Raw genomic sequence first — 19,574 nt, forward strand, 5'->3', positions numbered from 1 at the left:
CTTTGAGGATTAAGCGTTTGCACCTGTAAGTCTAGATCACATACAGGTTTGTCTCTCATTGAAAGAGATGTGACAATGGAGATGTATTGACATTAGACACAGAGAAACCTTTGTTAGGGTACGTACTGTACAGAAGAGTGTTTGTACCTCTCAAAGTCAACAGTCATAGAATTCACTCTCTTTATTCCTCTATGTTGTTGAGTGTGCTCTATCTGGCATGTGCCTTTATGTCTGGTAAGATGTATAGTCTTATAGGTAGGTTTGCAGTGTGTTTGGTATTCTAAGTATTGTGATGCAGCAGATGTGACTCTGTGTGTCCTCTGTCTCCCTTTAGAATAACAGTGTGGTGGTGGCAGACTTTGGGCTGGTATTGATAGTATTGTGTTATACAATTTCAAAAACATTACAATACATTCACAGATTTCACCACACACTGTGTGCCCTCAGGCCCCTACTCCACCACTACCACATATCTACAGTACAAAATCCATGTGTACGTGTGTTTATAGTGTGTATGTTATCGTGTGTGTATGCATGTGTCTGTGCCTATGTTTGTGTTCCTTCACAGTCTCCACAGTTCGATAAGGTGTATTTTTATCTGTTTTTAAAATCTAATTTTACTGCTTGCATGTGTTACTTGATGTGCAATAGAGTTGTCATGGCTCTATGTAGTACTGTGCACCTCCCATAGTCTGTCCTGGACTTGGGGACTGTGATGAGACCTCTTGTGGCATGTCTTGTGGGGTATGCATGGGTGTCCGAGCTGTGCGCCAGTAGTTCAAACTAGAGGTCGACCGATTAATCGGGGCCGATTTCAAGTTTTCATAACAATCGGAAATCGGTATTTTTGGGCGTCGATTTGCCGATTTTTATGTTTTATTTTTATTATTATTTTTTTTTTTACATTTATTTTTATTTTTTATACCTTTATTTAATCTTTATTTAACTAGGCAAGTCAGTTAAGAACACATTCTTATTTTCAAATCCGGCCTAGGAACGTTCTGCCTCGTTCAGGGGCAAAACGACAGATTTTTAACCATGTCAGCTCGGGGGATCCAATCTTGCAAACTTACAGTTAACTAGTCCAATGCTCTGACACTGATTACATTGCACTCCACGAGGAGCCTGCCTGTGCCGCGAATGCAGTAAGCTAAGGTAAATTGCTAGCTAGCATTAAACTTATCTTATAAAAAACAATCAATCAATGACTGTCATTGCTCCAATATGTACTTAACCATAAACATCAATGCCTTTCTTAAAATCAAGTATATATTTTTAACCCTGCATATTTTGCTAAAAGAAATCCAGGTTAGCAGGCAATATTAACCAGGTGAAATTGTGTAATTTCTCTTGCGTTCATTGCACGCAGAGTCAGGGTATATGCAACAGTTTGGGCCGCCTGGCTCTTTGCGAACTAATTTGCCAGAATTTTACGTAATTATGACAACATTGAAGGTTGTGCAATGTAACAGGAATATTTAGACTCATGGATGCCACCTGTTAGATAAAATACGGAACGGAATAAACGTTTTGTTTTCGAGGTGATAGTTTCCGGATTAGTCAAAGGTATATGGTTTAGAGAGAAATAGTCGACGCGTTTATAATTCCTGTAATAACTTGCGGCTGAACTTGACAGGGGTTCCTTCGTTATTTTACCGTTCATGTATTCCATAGAGAATGTCTTGATCTACTTCAAATAAGGTCTGTGTTTCGTGCAGGCTTAAACCGCCTCGATGTTTTGATACCCGTGTAACATTTGTCAACATATTTTCAAAAATCCACTCTACAAAAAGAATTAAAAAATAATAAAAAATAATCTTTGCTTATTTAGCCAATATTGATCAGAGTTACCTTGTGATATGGATGTCTACACAGTTATAAAATTGGCAAGGTGCTGTAAGCCTACACGAAACACAGACCTTATTTTAAGTGAATCTAAAAAATATCCTATGGAATAAATGAAGGAACCGCTTTTCAGATTTTGCTAGGTGTCATGGGAATTATGACTCGCACTTTGGTCGTCAATTCTTACCATGCCCATTATTTAAATAGGATTTCCTGCATATAGAAATGACAGTTTTTGTTTTCAACATTCATCACAGGTAACTTAAACTCTATTTTTATTCAAACAGTTGAGAGTATTTGTCTCCTAAGCAGACTCTTCAGTATCATTGTCACTTCAGAGCTGTGTGTGTGTGTGTATTTATGTATTATATTAAGTTAAAATAAAAGTGTTCATTGTTTATTCAGTATTGTTACAATTGTCATTATTGCAAAAATGTGTGTGTGTGTGTGTGTGTGTGTGTGTGTGTATTATATATATATATATATATATTTTTTTTTTTTATAAATCGGCCTATTAATCGGTATCGGCTTTTTTTGTCCTCCAATAATCGGTATCGGCATTGAAAAATCATAATCGGTCGACCTCTAGTTCAAACAGACAGCTCGGTGCATTCAACATGTCAATACCTCTCATAAATACAAGTAGTGATGAAGTCAATCTCTCCTCCACTTTGAGCCAGGAGAGATTTGACATGTATATTATTCATATTAGCTCTTTATGTTCATCCAAGGGCCAGCTGTGCCGACAGTTCTGAGCCAATTGCAATTTTTCTACGTCCCTTTTTGTGGCACCTGACCACATGACTGAACAGTAGTTCTGGTGCGACAAAACTAGGCCCTGTAGGACCTGCCTTGTTGATAGTGTTGTTAAGAAGGTAGAGCAGCGCATTATTATGGACATACTTCTCCCTATCTTAGCTACTGTTGTATCAATATGTTTTGACCATGACAGTTTACAGTCCAAGGTTACTCCAATCAGTTTAGTCACCTCAACTTGCTCAATTTCCACATTATTAATTACAAGATTTATTTGAGATTTAGGGTTTAGTGATTGATTTGTCCCAAATACAATGCTTTTAGTTTTAGAAATATTTAAGACTAACTTATTCCTTGCCACCCACTCTGAAACTAACTGCAACTCTTTGTTGAGTGTTGCAGTCATTTCAGTCACTGTAGTAACTGACATGTATAGTTTTGAGTCATCCGCATACATAGACACTCTGGCTTTATTCAAAGCCAGTGGCATGTCATTAGTAAAGATTGAAAAAAGTAATGGGCCTAGACAGCTGCCCTGGGGAATTCCTGATTCTACCTGGATTATGTTGGGGAGGCTTCCATTAAAGAACACCCTCTGTGTTCTGTTAGACAGGTAACTCTTTATCCACATAGCAGGGGGTGTAAAGCCATAACACACACGTTATTCCAGCAACAGACTATGATCGATAATGTCAAAAGCGGCCCCCACAATATTTTTATCATCAATTTCTCTCAGCCAATCATCAATCATTTGTGTAAGTGCTATGCTTGTTGAATGTCCTTCCCTATAAGCTTGCTGAAAATTTGTTGTCAATTTGTTTACTGTAAAATAGCATTGGAGTTTTCTAAGGATAACAGGCTGATTGGTCGGCCATTTTGAGCCAGTGAAGGGGGCTTTACTAGTCTTAGGTAGCGGAATGACTTTTGCTTCCCTCCAAGCCTGGGGGCACACACTTTCTAGTAGGCTTAAATTGAAAATATGGCAAATAGGAGTGGCAATATCATCCGCTGTTATCCTCAGTAATTATCAGACCCCGGTGGCTTGTCATTGTTGATAGACAACAATCATTTTTTCAACTCTTCCAGACTCTCTTTACGGATTTCAAAATTAGAATTCCTTTCTTTCATAATTTGCTCAGATATACTTGGATGTGTAGTGTCAGCTTTTCATGCCTAAGTTTGCTAATCTTGCCAATGAAAAAGTATTTGAAATATTTGGCAATATCATTTGGTTTTGTGATGAATGAGCCATCTGATTCAATGAATGATTGAGCTGAGTTTTCCTTTTTTCACAAAATGTTATTTAAGGTGCTCCAAAGCTTTTTACTATTATTCTTTGTCATTTATCTTTGTTTCATAGTGTAGTTTCTTCTTCTTTTTATTCAGTTTGTCACATGATTTCTCAATTTGCAATATGTTTGCTAATCAGTTGTGCAGCCAGACTTATTTGCCATTCCTTTTGCCTCATCCCACTCAACCATACAATGTTTCAATTCCTCATCAATTCACAGGGATTTAACTGTTTTGACAGTCATTTTCTTAATAGGTGCATGCTTGTTAGTAAATTGAATAAATGTGTCAAATGCAGTGTGTTTGCTCCTCATTACACACCACGGACCAACAAATATTCTTTACATCAACAACATAGGAATCACTACAAAACGTATTGTATGACCTCTTATACACTATATTAGGCCCAGCCTTTGGAGCTTTGGTTTTCCTAGATATGGCTACTATATTGTGATCACTACATCCTTCATTACGCACACCTGTCACCATCATTACGCACATCTGCGCTCATTGGACTCACCTGAACTCCTTCACGTTGTTGATTGCCCCCTCTATATCTGTCTGTTCCTCAGTTTTGTTCCCCATGTCAGCATGGATGTTGTTATTTTCCCCCTGTCCAGATGTAGTACCTGTTCTGTTTCATGTCCGTGTTTCGGATCCTTACACATCCGATGGATATGGATACTGCTTTCAAGCTAATTTCTGCAGCATAAGTAAAGATGTGATCAATACATGTTGATGATTTCATTCATGTGTTGTTTGTAACTAACCTGGTTGGTTGACTGATAACCTGAACCAGGTTGCAGGCACTGGTTACAGTTTGAAGCTTTTTCTTGAGTGTGCAGCTTGATGAAAGCCATTCAATATTTAAATCACACAGAAAATATACCTCTCTGTTGATATCACATACAGTATCAAGCATTTCACACAGATATCCAGACACTGACTGTTAGTGTTACGCCCCTGAAAATGGGGGGAAATAATCACGAGAGTGATACGGTATTGTTTCCTCAATGAGAACTTTTAGTGCAATCATTTTACAAAAGTAACACATTTTACAGAACAACAGATCTACAGGAAATAGATAGTTTTGTAGGGTACAAGGCTTATTCAAGTCACAACAGTATACACTGTAATTCACTGAAACAGATACTAATTTCAATATAACTGTCAAGCACAAAGCTTTAACTCAGTAAACCATAACTCAATTTATCAACAGGCAATAAAGTGTTTGAAAAACCATTACACACATAACACCGCAAAATATCTTATTAACAACGCACCTGTTCATTCACAATCGACATAAAATGGCAGCTACTCTCAGTACGAAGCTATTCTTCGCTGCAACCGAGCAGGGCTCATATTACTCTCTGCGAACTTAACTCTAACTTCCTCAAGATGTTACTAAGACACACCTTAAACACTCTTGACATGTTAGCAAGTTATTACATTTAAATTACTCTTTTTTTATCATCAATAACGTACCTGAAAATGGGCAGAAATAATCACGAGAGTGATACGGTATTGTTACCTCAATGAGAACTTTTAGTGCAATGAGAAAAGACCGCGATTTCCCCGGGAACTTGGGTGGAGACCAGAGCAATCGATCTCAGGCTCATAGATTAAGAGCATTTAGTAGATCACAGATGAACACTTTTACCCTTCCATTAGGCACCACAAAATAAAGTAATCAATATAACGTTTACACATTCCTCTCACAATTCGTACCCTTTGTACGCTTGACGGATTTTAACTTTTTAACACAATTATATGAATGTTATCAATCTCTATCAACTAATACTGAATGCATGATCTTCTTAACCTTTGATGTTTTAAGATCCTCACATACTATGAACTTACTAATACTTTTTAATGTATAACAGGCTATGAGTATTTCCTTTAACCTGTCACATTAGCACTTGGTGGTCTGTAGCAGCTTCCCACCAGAATGGGCTTTACGTGAGGCAGATAAACCTGTAGCCATATTACTACAACAGTATTTAACATGAGAACCTCTCTAATCTTTACAGGAATGTGGTTCTGAATATAAACAGCAACACCTCCACCATTGGCATTTCTATCTTTTCTTTAAATGTTATAACCTTGTATTGCCACCACTGTATCATCAAAGATTTTATCTAATTGAGTTTCAGAGATTGTCAAAATATGAATGTCATCTGTTACAAGCAAATTATTGATTTCATGAACCTTGTTTCTTAAGCTACATATGTTGACGTGGGTCTATTTTGAGCACTTTTCTGGGATGCTTGTTTTTATTGCTTTACTGGGAAGCTTAGCATAAGTACATTTACTCATGTTATTTATGTTAGTGCAGGGTGAGCTGCACACAGTGGACTTCCTCCTAGGGCACACTGGCTCAGTGCTAACAGTATAAATATGGTTCATAGGCACATGATTACTGCATACAATAGCTGTAGGATCAGCAGAGGCATTCAGGGCAGTTTGAGGGACAAATTAGGTTACTTACATTGTGTCTACCAAACGCCCCTGGTGTAATGTACATTTGCTGAGCGCACAATGGTAGGGATTAGCTGAGCTGGGCTTGGGTCATTGATAAGTCATTGTCTCTATACAGCCTTATAATGGTGTGAAAGGATCCAGGCACACAAATGATTTGGGTGGATCCCATCCTCCTTATAAAACGTGTTTTTTTCCCACAAAAGGTATCAAAATTGTCAACAAAAGTTACACCCATTTAGCTGCAATAATCACATAGCCAGTTGTGAAGAGGAAATCCTGCTAAAGCTTTCCATGCCATGATTCTGAGAGGGCACAGGGCCAGATATGATGGGTCTTTTGTGAGTGTCTAGCAGAGAGTCAAGCAGCTCTTCATAATGTCATTAACACCCCCATTACCTACGATAGAATGGATTTCCATGTCCTGACGTAGTACATTCGGGAGAAGCTTAGTAATGTAATTTACTCGAACTCCGGGATAGGACATTGTTTTTGCACCAGGAGCGGTCACATTTCTTACCATGGAGCTGCCCAAAATCACAGCTGGCGAGAAGGACGAGGAAATCTGCCCAAGTCCCACGCTTCACAGGATTTGGCGAACCCTTTATGGACAAGCGAGAGGCAAGATAACTTAAGCCCGTTGCTCCCGGCACCTGCTGCAGGCCTCCGACAGATGGAGAATCCCCGCTCGATCCAGAGCAGGGACGGAAGGCTGCCGATGTCAACTTCGAAATTGTAGTAGTAGGCACTGCGGCCCAAACACAGGCACCCCCAGCGACGAAGGTGCAGGAAGATCAGGCTCCAGGCAAAACTATTAGTTGTTTGTATCCACTCCAGGCCACTCGTTGGGGCTTCTACGGCTCATGACATGCGACCATCATTGATTGCCTTGCTCCTAATGCTGTGCTCCTTCGACTCCGCTATCAGATGGGGGAGCTCTGGGCAACACCGGCCAGTCTGATAACAACAAACGACAAGGCGGAGAAAAGCCGTCCAGCCATCGGCGTAGAAAATTGAACCATTCCACTCTGCGTTTCCCCCAGTTTCTTACGTAGGTTAGCGACCTTGCTGATCAAGGAAGCCACCTCAAGCCTATAATCCTCGGCAAGTAAACAATTGCCGCATTGGAACTCCGAGTGATCCGGTTTGTCTCGAAACAAAGGGTAGTAGATACAACTCCTACAGCGCTGGAACCATTCATTTTTTTCTCCAGACAAAGAGGGTTCCATTGCAAAACTCATCTGGTACCATCTTCGTTAGCTTGCTGGCTAGCAGTTTAGCGTCTCAGTCAAGCAGGCTTCAACCTGTCTGTTAAGCAGGATTCCGAGACAAGAAATAGAGGTCCTAGCTGTTAAAAGTTCGGTATTTGTATTTAATGAATAGCAGTTTTGTTTTAATCAAAAATAACAAACCAAGTGTTTTCTAGCATACAATGTTCAGCTGCTCACTCTGATCACGTATGAATGACTCTGTCTGCTCTGTTTGTCCCCTCTCTGTCTCCCTGTAGAATAACAGTGTGGTGGTGGCAGACTTTGGGCTGGCTCGGCTGATGGTGGAAGACAAGATCCAGGACAAGAGTCTCCTGCAGAAGAAACCTGACCGCAGGAAGAGATACACTGTAGTGGGCAACCCCTACTGGATGGCCCCGGAGATGATCCACGGTATGTGGGTGTTCAGGGTGGACCTGTTTTAACCACCATTGCTTGAATTGCACTTAAATCGAATGACTCAACCAAATGGGTTTTAAACAGAAAAATGTGAATTCTTCAGTTGTTTCAACACCACATACTGTAATACATTATGTCAGTACTCTGAAACGAATAACCTCATGTTTTACTTGGAATGTCTTCTCTCACAGGGAAAAGCTATGATGAAAAGGTGGACATCTTTTCCTTCGGGATCATGCTTTGTGAAGTGAGTGCCCATGACAGCAGAATATGGAAACAATAGTCAAACATATTCGTGTTCCTCATTAAATCCTTTTGAGTTATCTTAAAGTAGATAGGGAGAGAGAGAAGGAGAGCGAGAGACCAACCAAGCAGCATGGTAACCATTAGGGTTGGTCACCAGCAGCAATGGGTTGAACTGCTCTGTTAAAACATTAAAATAACGCTGCAGTGAGAGATGCAGTGGGTCTATCTCCACATGGACGCCATTAGCCAGGGCCTCTACAGAGGCAGGATTACAGAGGGGAAGTTCTCTATGTGGTGGTCTGTGGTCTAGCTAGCTGATCTGGCTTCGTTTGGTGGTCCCTTGGGTGCCATTGGGCATACCCTCAGTCCCTCTATGCTTGGTATACCCTGTTATTGGGGACTGCCTTTCCCCTGGGCCTGGAGTCTCAGAACAATAAGTCAGATGTACATATGTAGGATCTTAATTTGACCTATATTGTCACTGCAAAATAATCCTGCAGCAACAGGATTTGAACGTTTAGTCCATAATTTTAGGCTATTAGCTGGCCAAAAGCAGGCTATATGGAAAGTGCAATACTGTTAATATAACCGTCTGTTATTGTTGGTTTTCAGTGAACTTATGTAAATCACAAAGCTAAATTGCATTTCCTACGGTGCATGAAAGAAAATAGTGATCAAATTAAGATCCTACATCTGTAGGTTTAAATAAGAATCTGGCAAGCAGTCGTGATATCTGATATCAGTTTATGACTAATGATCCAGCTTCATAACTGGTGTTATAACGTATAACTGGTGTTATAACTTATAACAACAGCGCCTTTTGCCCTTTCCTTACTGTAAGCCTCTCTCTCTCCCCCTCCAGATCATCGGTAGGGTGAATGCAGACCCAGACTACTTGCCCAGGGCCCATGACTTTGGGCTGAATGTGATAGGCTTCTTAGAGCACTTCTGTCCTCCAGACTGCCCCCCTGCCTTCTTCCCTATGGCTGTCCTCTGCTGTGACCTGGATGCTGAGAAACGGTGAGTGTGTAGTGTCTGACACTGACCTAAGTCATGTATCGCCATGCTGTGTGAGATTTTTGGGGTGTAGATTAAACTTGACCTTCTGTACACGGATGATTCATACAGGAACACTTTTCCAGGTACTTGTCTTATGAGTCGAAACTGTATTGTTTGATAATACTATTTATGTTGAGTGTTGGTGTATTATAAGTCTCGTGTCCCATAACTTCCATGGTAACTGATTTATGGGCTCCCGAGTGGCGCAGCGGTCTAAGGCATCACTACAGACCCTGGTTCAACTCCAGGCTGTATCACAACCGGCCGTGTTTGGGTGTCCCATAGGGCGGCGCACAATTGGCCCAGCGTTGTCCGGTTTGGGGTTTGGCCGGGCTAGGCCGTCATTGTAAATAAGAATTTGTTCTTAACTGACTTGCCTAGTTAAATAAAATTAAAATAAAATGTGATCTAGGTTGACATCACTAGTCTAAGACTGATTGGCTCTTCTGTCTGTAGCCCCGCCTTCACCAAGCTGGAGGAGTGGCTGGAGAACCTGAAGATGCACCTGGAGATCCGCCTGCCGGTGGTGTCCGAGCTCGACATGCTACACAAAGCATTCTGGGGAAACCACACTGCCCCCACCATGGCTTGCACAGCCATGCGGTCCGAAAACGGCCTGCCCCCGCACCCCGAGACTCCGGAGTAGAAGGGATCCGGAACAGAGCGGAATGCTGCTGGTCTCAGCCCATGAGAGTGGGCAGAGAGAGGGGGTTATGGTGGTCATTGAGGAGGGTAGTAGAGCCTACGGTACCTCTGGCAATGGAGTAGTTGCATTGCACTGTCCAGGGAGGGGTGGGGCAGGAACTCTGTACGTACCTCCTCATGCCACAGCAGTCACAGTGGTCATGAAGGCTGACAGTGGGCTGTCGATGGACTGTATAGACTCAGGGGGAAACAAGGATGGGAAAAGCCAGCCTTGCCTAAAGGCACTCACTCATTCAACTCCAACCAAGAGAGACTCACTCAGACTAACATTACCACTATCATAGCTTCAGTCTGATGATTGCTGTACCTTAGCTGAATGTCAGGCTGGTAACTGCTAGCTAGCAGTATCAGTCTATCCCAGCTGTGAAATCATCCATCTTAACACTCATGTAATCTTTATCTTATGGTGTTAAAGCATATTCAGACGTCTCTAAAACAGAAAAGAAGAAAGGATGCTTCAGCCTCATTGGTCGGGCTCCTTCCTCCAGAGTATTTGTGCAACAACGTGTTTGAAAAGTGTTCCTCTGTGTGACTTTGGTTTGATTTTATGATATCAAAACCGCTTTTTGAAATGCTAAAGAAAGGGGCCTTTTATGTGGATAAAACAAAACACATAAGTTGAGACGCACACACACAGTCCGGATGTAGAATATAATCGAGCAAAAGCTTTTGAGCATAAACAAAAAGCTTTTTAAACATTGCATGACTGTAAATAGCCCAGTCTGTGTCCAGTAAGCCTTGTCTGTTGTCTCCTCCTCTCCCCCTCTACTGATGACATGTGTGTCCCAAATGGCATCCTATTCCCTTTATAGTGCACTGCTTAAGACCAGGTCCCAAAGGGTATTACCAAAGTAGTGCATTATAGGGTGCCATTTGGGATGCATTCTTAAAGTGATGTCCCTGGTAGTGTAGAATACATGGTCCATGAATGACTGTGTTCCTTCTCTCACTGTGCAGCACTGACTTCACTTTGAGGTAGACTTCTTTCATACCTTTTGTACATTTTTCTATTTCATTTGAGTTTATTACTCTCTTTCTCCTTATTTCATTCACATCGAGGTGAAATCTTGTGTATTCAAACTCAACCCACCCAATGTACAGTACCAGTCAAAAGTTTGGACACACCTACTCATTCCAGGGTTTTTCTTTATTTTTACTATTTTCTAAATTGTAGAATACTAGTGAAGACATCAAAACTATGAAATGACACATATGGAATCATGTAGTAACCAAAAAAGTGTGAAACAAATCAAAAGATATTTTATATTTGAGTTCTTCAAAGTAGCCACCCTTTGCCTTGGTGACAGCTTTGCACACTCTTGGCATTCTCTCAACCAGCTTCATGAGGTAGTCACCTGGAATGCATTTCAATTAACAGGTGTGTCTTGTTAAAAGTTCATTTGTGGAATTTCTTCTTAATGCATTTGAGCCAATCAGTTGTGTTGTGACACGGTAGGGTTAGTATACAGAAGATATCCCTATTTGGTAAAAGACCAAGTCCATATTATGGCAAGAACAGCTCATAAGCAAAGAGAAACAACATTCCATCATTACTTTAAGACATGAAGGTCAGTCAATACGGAACATTTTAAGAAGAGACTGTGAATCAGGCCTTCATGGTCAAATTGCTGCACAGAAACAACTACTAAAGGACACCAATAAGAAGAAGGGACTTGCTTGGGCCAAGAAACACGAGCAATGGACATTAGAACGGTGGAAATCTGACCTTTTGGTCTGATGAGTCCAAATTTGAGATTTTTGGTTCCAACCGCCGTGACTTTGTGAGACGCAGAGTAGGTGAATGGATGATCTCCGCATGTGTGGTTCCCACCGTGAAACATGGAGGAGGAGGTGTGATGGTGTGGGGGTACTTTGCTGACACTGTCAGTGATTTATTTAGAATTCAAGACACACTTAACCAGCATGGCTACCACAGCATTCTGCAGCGATCCCATCTGGTTTGCGCTTAGTGGGACTATCATTTGTTTTTTCATTATGACAATGACCCAACACACCTCCAGGCTGTGTAAGGGCTATTTGACCAAGAAGGAGCGTGATGGAGTGCTGCATCAAATGACCTGGACTCCACAATCACCCGACCTCAACCCAATTGAGATGGTTTGGGATGAGTTGGACTGCAGAGTGAAGGAGAAGCAGCCAACAAGTGCTCAACATGTGGGAACTCCTTCTAGACTGTTGGAAAAGCATTCCAGGTGAAGCTGGTTGAGAGAATACCAAGAGTGTGCAAAGCTGTAATCAAGGCAAAGGCTACTTTGAGGAATATAAAATATTTTGATTTATTTAACACTTTTTTGGTTATTACATGAGTCCATATGTGTTATTTCATAGTTTTGATGTCGTCACTATTATTTTACAATGTAGAAAATAGTAAAAACAAAGAAAAACCCTTGAATGAGTAGGTGTGTCGAAAAGATTTTTAACTGGTACTGTATGTAGCCAGTGATATTATAATATTGTAAATGTTTTAAATATTGTAAATGTACAGACATATTTTGTATACTTATAATGTATGCTACATTGTTATATTTTTATTGGGCTACCTGCTGAAATTAAGGAGAAGAAGAAAAAAATGAAAAGTTAGGCAGTAGTAGCTGATATGGAGCAGATTTCTTTCAACAGTGATGATGACTTCCTGTCTCGGGATGCCATGGTGACAGACAGAGATAAGGGTCTTTTAGGAAGTTAATACGAAGTAAGAAAGCATCTTAGGGTCCTAGCTCACCCCTACCTACCCTCACTGTAAGTGTAAGCACTCTCACATGATGTGTCTCATTTACTCCCATCGTTGTCTCTCTGCATATCAAATGATTTTGTTTACAGCAGCCTTTGATCTGGTCTAGACTCCAGAGAGTGCCCTGACTATGACCTCGGATATAACTACTCCGTAGGTATCGCCTCAATTGAATGTAATAAGAAGAGAATCAACTCAGTCACATAAAAATAAGTTTATTTCTCTCAAAAGAAATTGAGGATTATTTATTAGTTGTTACTATAGAGCTCTTTAGTCATCCATAGCAGGACAGATGTAGTGGGAAGTGTTGGAGACAGACAGACAGTCATGTCATAGTGTCTGTCTGACAACAATCCTCTCTGTCCTGGAGACAAACCTAGTCACAACCCTAGTCTCCTCTACATGGAGCTCCCTATGAGAGACCGTCTGTTTACACACAAACTGCTGGCTGTAAATATTATCTATATGTCTGTCTGTCGTTGTGCATCGCATACTACACTCTCTTGAAAATAATCTCTTACTGTATGTCAATTTTTCTCTTGAACACATTGTCACTCATTCTCTCACGCGTGTTCTTTTTCCATCAAACATTTTTTCTATTCCTCTTTGCACTAGAAGATGAACTGCATGGTGTACTTGCTACTGTGGTCACTTCTGCTGTAAAACCAAGCTATTCTTTTCACTTTAAAACAGAAATTGTTATTGAAAGGAAAAAAGGAAAGAAAGAGAGTAAGGAAAGAGTGTACAAAGGAGACAGGGAAAAAGACGAAATAAAGAAAAAACACAGCATCTCTTTTGATATATAACGACGGAAATGTTTTTGTATAGATTTGAGTACTTTGATTTGCACTTTCAATTTTGGATTACTTGTGATAAAGAAATAAAATGACAGTTGATAATATGAATGCAAGTCACTGATGGAGCCTTTCAATTCAGTTGTAAACATGTGTCCTGGGAAATTCTTCCTCCTTTGTAGCAAACCAGAGTTAGGTGGCCATTCTGATGCCTGGAGGTATTGATTATTAGATCACTCTAATGTCATAGCATGTCTGTGTCTAAACTGGTTCACATTTCAGACATATGCTCAACTTTAAAAACATGGAACATGCAACTTTGAGAGGTACGGAAGAGATGCCTCACAGGTCGACCTTCTAAATGTCCAAACTATTCAGCCTTGTTAGTTAAATTATTCTAGTTTGCTACAGAAAGGATGAGATAACCATGGTCTGCCTGCTGCCTATAGACCGATCCTTTGTGAATGAAATTCTGTGTCTTCTTGACTGCTTCACCTTACTGTGATGTCCAGAGAGGTTTAAACCATTGTTAGTCTGTCATCAAAAGAGAGCACTTGTGCAGTGCCCTTTTCACACTATCGTGCTGAACCGAATAGCGCTGGCTAGATATTTTCCTTTCCAGAACGATTCCAGAAACTAGGGTGGAAGCGAAACAAGGCGAAATCCGTTTGGCTTGTCATGGCTCAGTAATGTGAAAAGGTTATACTTACTGACCTATTCAATCTCCACAATCGTAGTAGTACAATAAGCCTCCAATGAGCATGAAGTCCTCTACCTACCTGTCAAAGTATAAAATCAGTATCGAAAAATATATCTTTCTTATGTACATCTTCTGCTAATGTGTTAATCAATGGGCATAATGGGAATTCAATTGAAGTATGTATATGACTGCCATGTTTGTGCGTATGTATCACCATGTCTGTCAAAGCCACATTATTGTCAAGCATGTGGTTGTATGGATGACAATGTTTCCGCAGCACTTCTTTGCAAAGGATCCTTACCGCTGAACAATATGCTGTGCCTTTGTTTTAAAGCTAGCCTTGCCAACAACTCGACTAAACACGTTTGTTTGAACAGATGTTTTTGTATAAAATTCAAGTGCAAGCCTGATGATAATGAATGGATTTAACATCGTTGCTGATATTTTGTTTTATTATGATGAGACGTTCCGCTTGTTCTGTATCATATTTATATTTTCCATACTTCTCCATCATTTTTGATATCTTAGGGATTGTGGTTCATTTGATTTACTTTATATATTTTTTTTAAATGTACACAAGCTGTGAACTATTCTGCACTTTAATCCTGAACGTGAACATTGAGAACCCTAGGAGACCACTATTTCATCACAGCTGGAATAAATGTGTTGCTCTTTTAATGAATTTAGAGGCCTGTGTGTAATTTATTGTATGGTTATTTATATCCTTTACATTTGATATGACTACTATACAAAAGAGTACTACTGGAGTAGGAGGAGATTGTGTCTGGAGGACAGGCAGCTCTGGAGGACCCACCTTTCATCCCTCCTGTATTCTGTTTTATTCTACTGTATCTTAGTCTATACCGCTCTGACATTGCTCGTCCAAATATTTTTATATTCTTAATTCCATTCCTTTACTTTAGATTGTGTGTGTTGTTAGATAATATTTGTCAGATATTACTGCACTGTTGGAGCTAGAAACACAAGCATTTCGCTACACCCGCAATAACAAATAACAAATTTGATTTGATTTGATCAACCCCAGATGATTATGATGCTAGAACTAAAGCAGTCGTCACCTCCTCAGTGAAATCCTTTAACTTTCTCACTGAAGTAGGCTACTGACTTCACTATTGTCATGAATGAATTTAGCTTTTGCTCTCAAGAATTAACTAATTTCAAATTACCTTAATTGCTGAAAAAACATTGTCTTCTCTTCAACCAACAAGTTTTATTTTCCTACACAGTAGAGGTGGCCAAGCCTCTTCCTGGAAAGCCACTGTGTGTGCTGGCTTTTGTTCCAGTCCTGCTCTAACAGATCTTATTCAGCTACAGTAATCAGGTCTCTGGTGAGCAGCTGTGATTGATTGATTTATTAATGGGATAACTAATCAAGTACGGCTAAATTAAGTGATTTAATATTCATTATAGAAAATGGGGCTCCCGAATGGCACACTGGTCTAAGGCATTACATCTCAGTGCTAGAGGCATCACTACAGACCCTGGTTTGATTCCAGGCTGTATCACAACCGGCCGTGATTAGGAGTCCCATAGGGCGACACCCAGTGTTGTCCGGGTTAGGGTTTGACCGGAGTAGGCCATCATTGTAAATAAGAATTTGTTCTTAACTGACTTGCCTAGTTAAATAAATACAAAATTATAAAGAAGCAGTCATTATAAAATCTCAATACAACTTGACCAGGTATTCCCAAACTGGGGGTACATGCACGCAATGCCGTCGGGGGTATGGCAAATAAAAATGTGATTAACATATATAAACTCAACAAAAAAAGAAACGTCCTCACTGTCAACTGCGTTTATTTTCAGCAAACTTAACACATGTAAATATTTGTATGGACATAAGATTCAACAACTGAGACATAAACTGAACAAGTTCCACAGACATGTGACTAACAGAAATGGAATAATGTGTCCCTGAACAAAGGGGGGGGTCAAAATCAAAAGTAACAGTCAGTATCTGGTGTGGCCACCAGCTGCATTAAGTACTGCAGCACATCTCCTCATGACTGCACCATATTGCCAGTTCTTGCTGTGAGATGTTACCCCGGTCTTCCACCAAGGCACCTGCAAGTTCCTGAACATTTCTGGGGGGAATGGCCCTAGCCCTCACCCTCTGATCTAACATGTCCCAGACGTGCTCAATGGGATTGAGATCTGGGCTCTTCGCTGGCCATGGCAGAACACTGACATTCCTGTCTTGCAGGAAATCAGGCACAGAACAAGCAGTATGGCTGGTGGCATTGTCATGCTGGAGGGTCATGTCAGGATGAGCCTGCAGGAAGGGTACCACATGAGGGAGGAGGATGTGTTCCCTGTAACACACAGTGTTGAGATTGCCTGCAATGACAACAAGCTCAGTCTGATGATGCTGTGAGACACTGTCCCAGACCATGATGGACCCTCCACCTCCAAATCAATCCCGCTCCAGAGTACAGGCCTTGGTGTAATGCTCATTTCTTCGACGATAAACGCGAATCCGATCATCACCCCTGGTGAGACAACTTGTCAGTGAAGAGCACTTTTGCCAGTCCTGTCTGATCCAGCGATGGTGGGTTTGTGTCCATAGGTGACGTTGTTGCCGGTGATGTCTGGTGAGGACCCGCCTTACAACAGGCCTACAAGCCCTCAGTCCAGCCTCTCTCAACCTATTGCGGACTGTTTGAGCGCTGATGGAGGGATTGTGCGTTCCTGGTGTAACTCGGGCAGTTGTTGTTGCCATCCTGTACCTGTCCCGCAAGTGTGATGTTTGGATGTACCGATCCTGTGCAGGTGTTGATACACGTGGTCTGCCACTGCAAGGACGATCAGCTGTCCGTCCTGTCTCCCTGTAGTGCTGTCTTAGGCGTCTCACAGTACGGACATTGCAATTTATTTCCCTGGCCACATCTGCAGCCCTCATGCCTCCTTGCAGCATGCCTAAGGCACGTTCACACAGATGAGCAGGGACCCTGGGCATCTTTCTTTTGGTGTTCTTCAGAGTCAGTAGAAAGGCCTCTTTAATGTCCTAAGTTTTCATAACTGTGACCTTAATTGCCTACCGTCTGTAAGCTGTTAGTGTCTTAACGACCGTTCCACAGGTGCATGTTCATTAATTGTTTATGGTTCATTGAACAAGCATGGGAAACAGTGTTTAAACTCTTTACAATGAAGATCTGTGAAGTTATTTGGATTTTTAAGAATTATCTTTGAAAGACAGGGTGCTGAAAAAGGGATGTTTCTTTTTTTGCTGAGAGATATATATATATATATATATATATATACAGTTGAAGTCGGAAGTTTACATACACTTAGGTTGGAATCATTAAAGCTCATTTTTCAACCACTCCACAAATTTCTTTTTAACAAACTATAGATTTGGCAAGTCGGTTAGGACATCTACTTTGTGCATGACACAAGTCATTTTTCCAACAGTTGTTTACAGACAGATTATTTCACTCATAATTCACTGTATCACAATTCCAGTGAGTCAGAAGTTTACATACACTAAGTTGACTGTGCCTTTTAAACAGCTTGGAAAATTCCAGAAAATGATGTCATGGCTTTAGAAGCTTCTGATAGGTTAATTGACATCATTTGAGTCAATTGGAGGTGTACCTGTGGATGTATTTCAAGGCCTACCTTCAAACTCAATGGCTTTTTGCTTGACATTATGGGAAAATAAAAATAAATCAGCCAAGACCTCAGAAATTAAATTGTAGCCCTCCACAAGTCGGGTTCGCATACAAGCCAGTGAATTCTATGCGTTACAGCTGGATGAGTCAACAGACGTGGCGGGCCTGGCACAGCTCCTGGTATATGTCTGTCACGTTTATGGGGCTCAATTAAGGAAGACATCCTCTTCTACAAACAACTGGAAACCAGGACAACAGGAGAGGATATTTTTAAAGTACTGGACAGCTTTGTGACATCAAATGGACTTTGATGGTCAAGATGTGTTGGTATCTGTACGGATGGCGCAAAAGCCATGACAGGGAGACATAGTGGAGTGGTAACGCATCCACCTAAAGGCTCTTGCTGCCAAGGGAATGCCTGACAGCTTGAAAGACATTTTGGACACTACAGTGAAAATAGTTAACTTTGTAAAAGCAAGGCCCCTGAACTCTCGTGTATTTTCTGCATTATGTAATGATATGGGCGTCGACCATGTAACGCTTTTACAACATACAGAAGTGCGCTGGTTATCAAGGGGCAAAGTATTGACTTTTTTTTTTAAATTGAGAGACTAGCTTATCTCATTACTGACCATAATTTTGACTTGTCTGGCCGCTTGCATGATGACAAGTTTCTCACCAGAATGATCTGAATCTAGCATTACAGGGACTCTCCGCAACTATATCCAATATGCTGAACAAAATTGAGGCTATGATTTAGTTGGAGCTCTTCTCTGTCTGTATTAACAAGGACAACACACAGGTCTTTCCATCATTGTATGATTTTTTGTGTGCAAATGAACTCAAGTTTACGGACAATGTCAAATGTGATATTTCGAAGCACCTGAGTGAGTTGGGTGCGCAATTACGCAGGTACTTCCCCGAAACGGACGACACAAACAACTGTATTCGATATCCCTTTCATGCCCTGCCTCCAGTCCACTTATCGATATCTGAACAAGAGAGCCTCATCGAAATTGCAACAAGCGGTTCTGTGAAAATTGAATTTAATCAGATATGTGTGTCCTTTCAAGCACACCCTTCTCATTAACCTGTGGTGAGTTATTCACATTTTTCGATGAACAAATAAGGTTTTATATGTAAGAGGGTTAAATAAAGAGCTAAATTATTGATTATTATTATTATTTTATTATTTTGCCCTGGTCCTATAAGAACTCTTCGCTACTTCCCATGAGCCGGGTTGTGACAAAAACTCACACTCATTATGTTTAATAAATCTATCATATAGTGTGTGTGTGTGTGTGTGTGTGGCAGGCTTACAATGATGGCAACAACAACATTTGTGAGTGCGCTGACCCTGGTGCTAGAGGGGGTACGCACCTGGAGGTTGAATGTTTTAACTAGATTATCCAAAATAAGACATTCATGTAGGCCTAATAGCCTTTGCCTGGCTACCCTTGCTCCGGCCAAACGCTATGACACGCTCACAGACGTTCGTTTCTTATGTAGCAAACGACAGAGCAGCGGGAAGAAGTTACTGTGAATCGAATCGTCAGGCTAGTATAGCCTAACCTACATTTACACTATTATGTAATCCATTTTAACTAGCCAATGCAATCTCCCTCCCTGCAGAGGGAAGGGTACATTTCT

At 40.8% G+C, this 19,574-nt stretch overlaps 1 protein-coding gene across 4 annotated transcripts in view; it reads left to right on the forward strand.

Annotated features, from left to right (window-relative positions):
* LOC129832046 (LIM domain kinase 1-like) overlaps positions 1–14,974 on the forward strand; it is an 84,202-nt gene extending 69,228 nt beyond the window's left edge. For 3 of the 4 annotated variants that reach the window (XM_055895771.1, XM_055895772.1, XM_055895774.1), the window contains 4 exons: positions 7,877–8,030; positions 8,228–8,283; positions 9,145–9,302; positions 9,798–14,974. In XM_055895771.1, the coding sequence (XP_055751746.1) occupies positions 7,877–8,030; positions 8,228–8,283; positions 9,145–9,302; positions 9,798–9,987 (558 nt within the window). In that variant the 3' untranslated portion in view covers positions 9,988–14,974. Of the gene's footprint in view, positions 1–334; positions 849–7,876; positions 8,031–8,227; positions 8,284–9,144; positions 9,303–9,797 lie in introns of those variants that run through there. The other variant, XM_055895773.1, reaches the window with a different exon arrangement.
* The last annotated feature ends 4,600 nt before the right edge of the window (positions 14,975–19,574 follow it).

The sequence above is a fragment of the Salvelinus fontinalis genome, chromosome 33, assembly GCF_029448725.1.
Source record: "Salvelinus fontinalis isolate EN_2023a chromosome 33, ASM2944872v1, whole genome shotgun sequence".
NCBI classification, from domain to species: Eukaryota; Metazoa; Chordata; class Actinopteri; order Salmoniformes; family Salmonidae; genus Salvelinus; species Salvelinus fontinalis.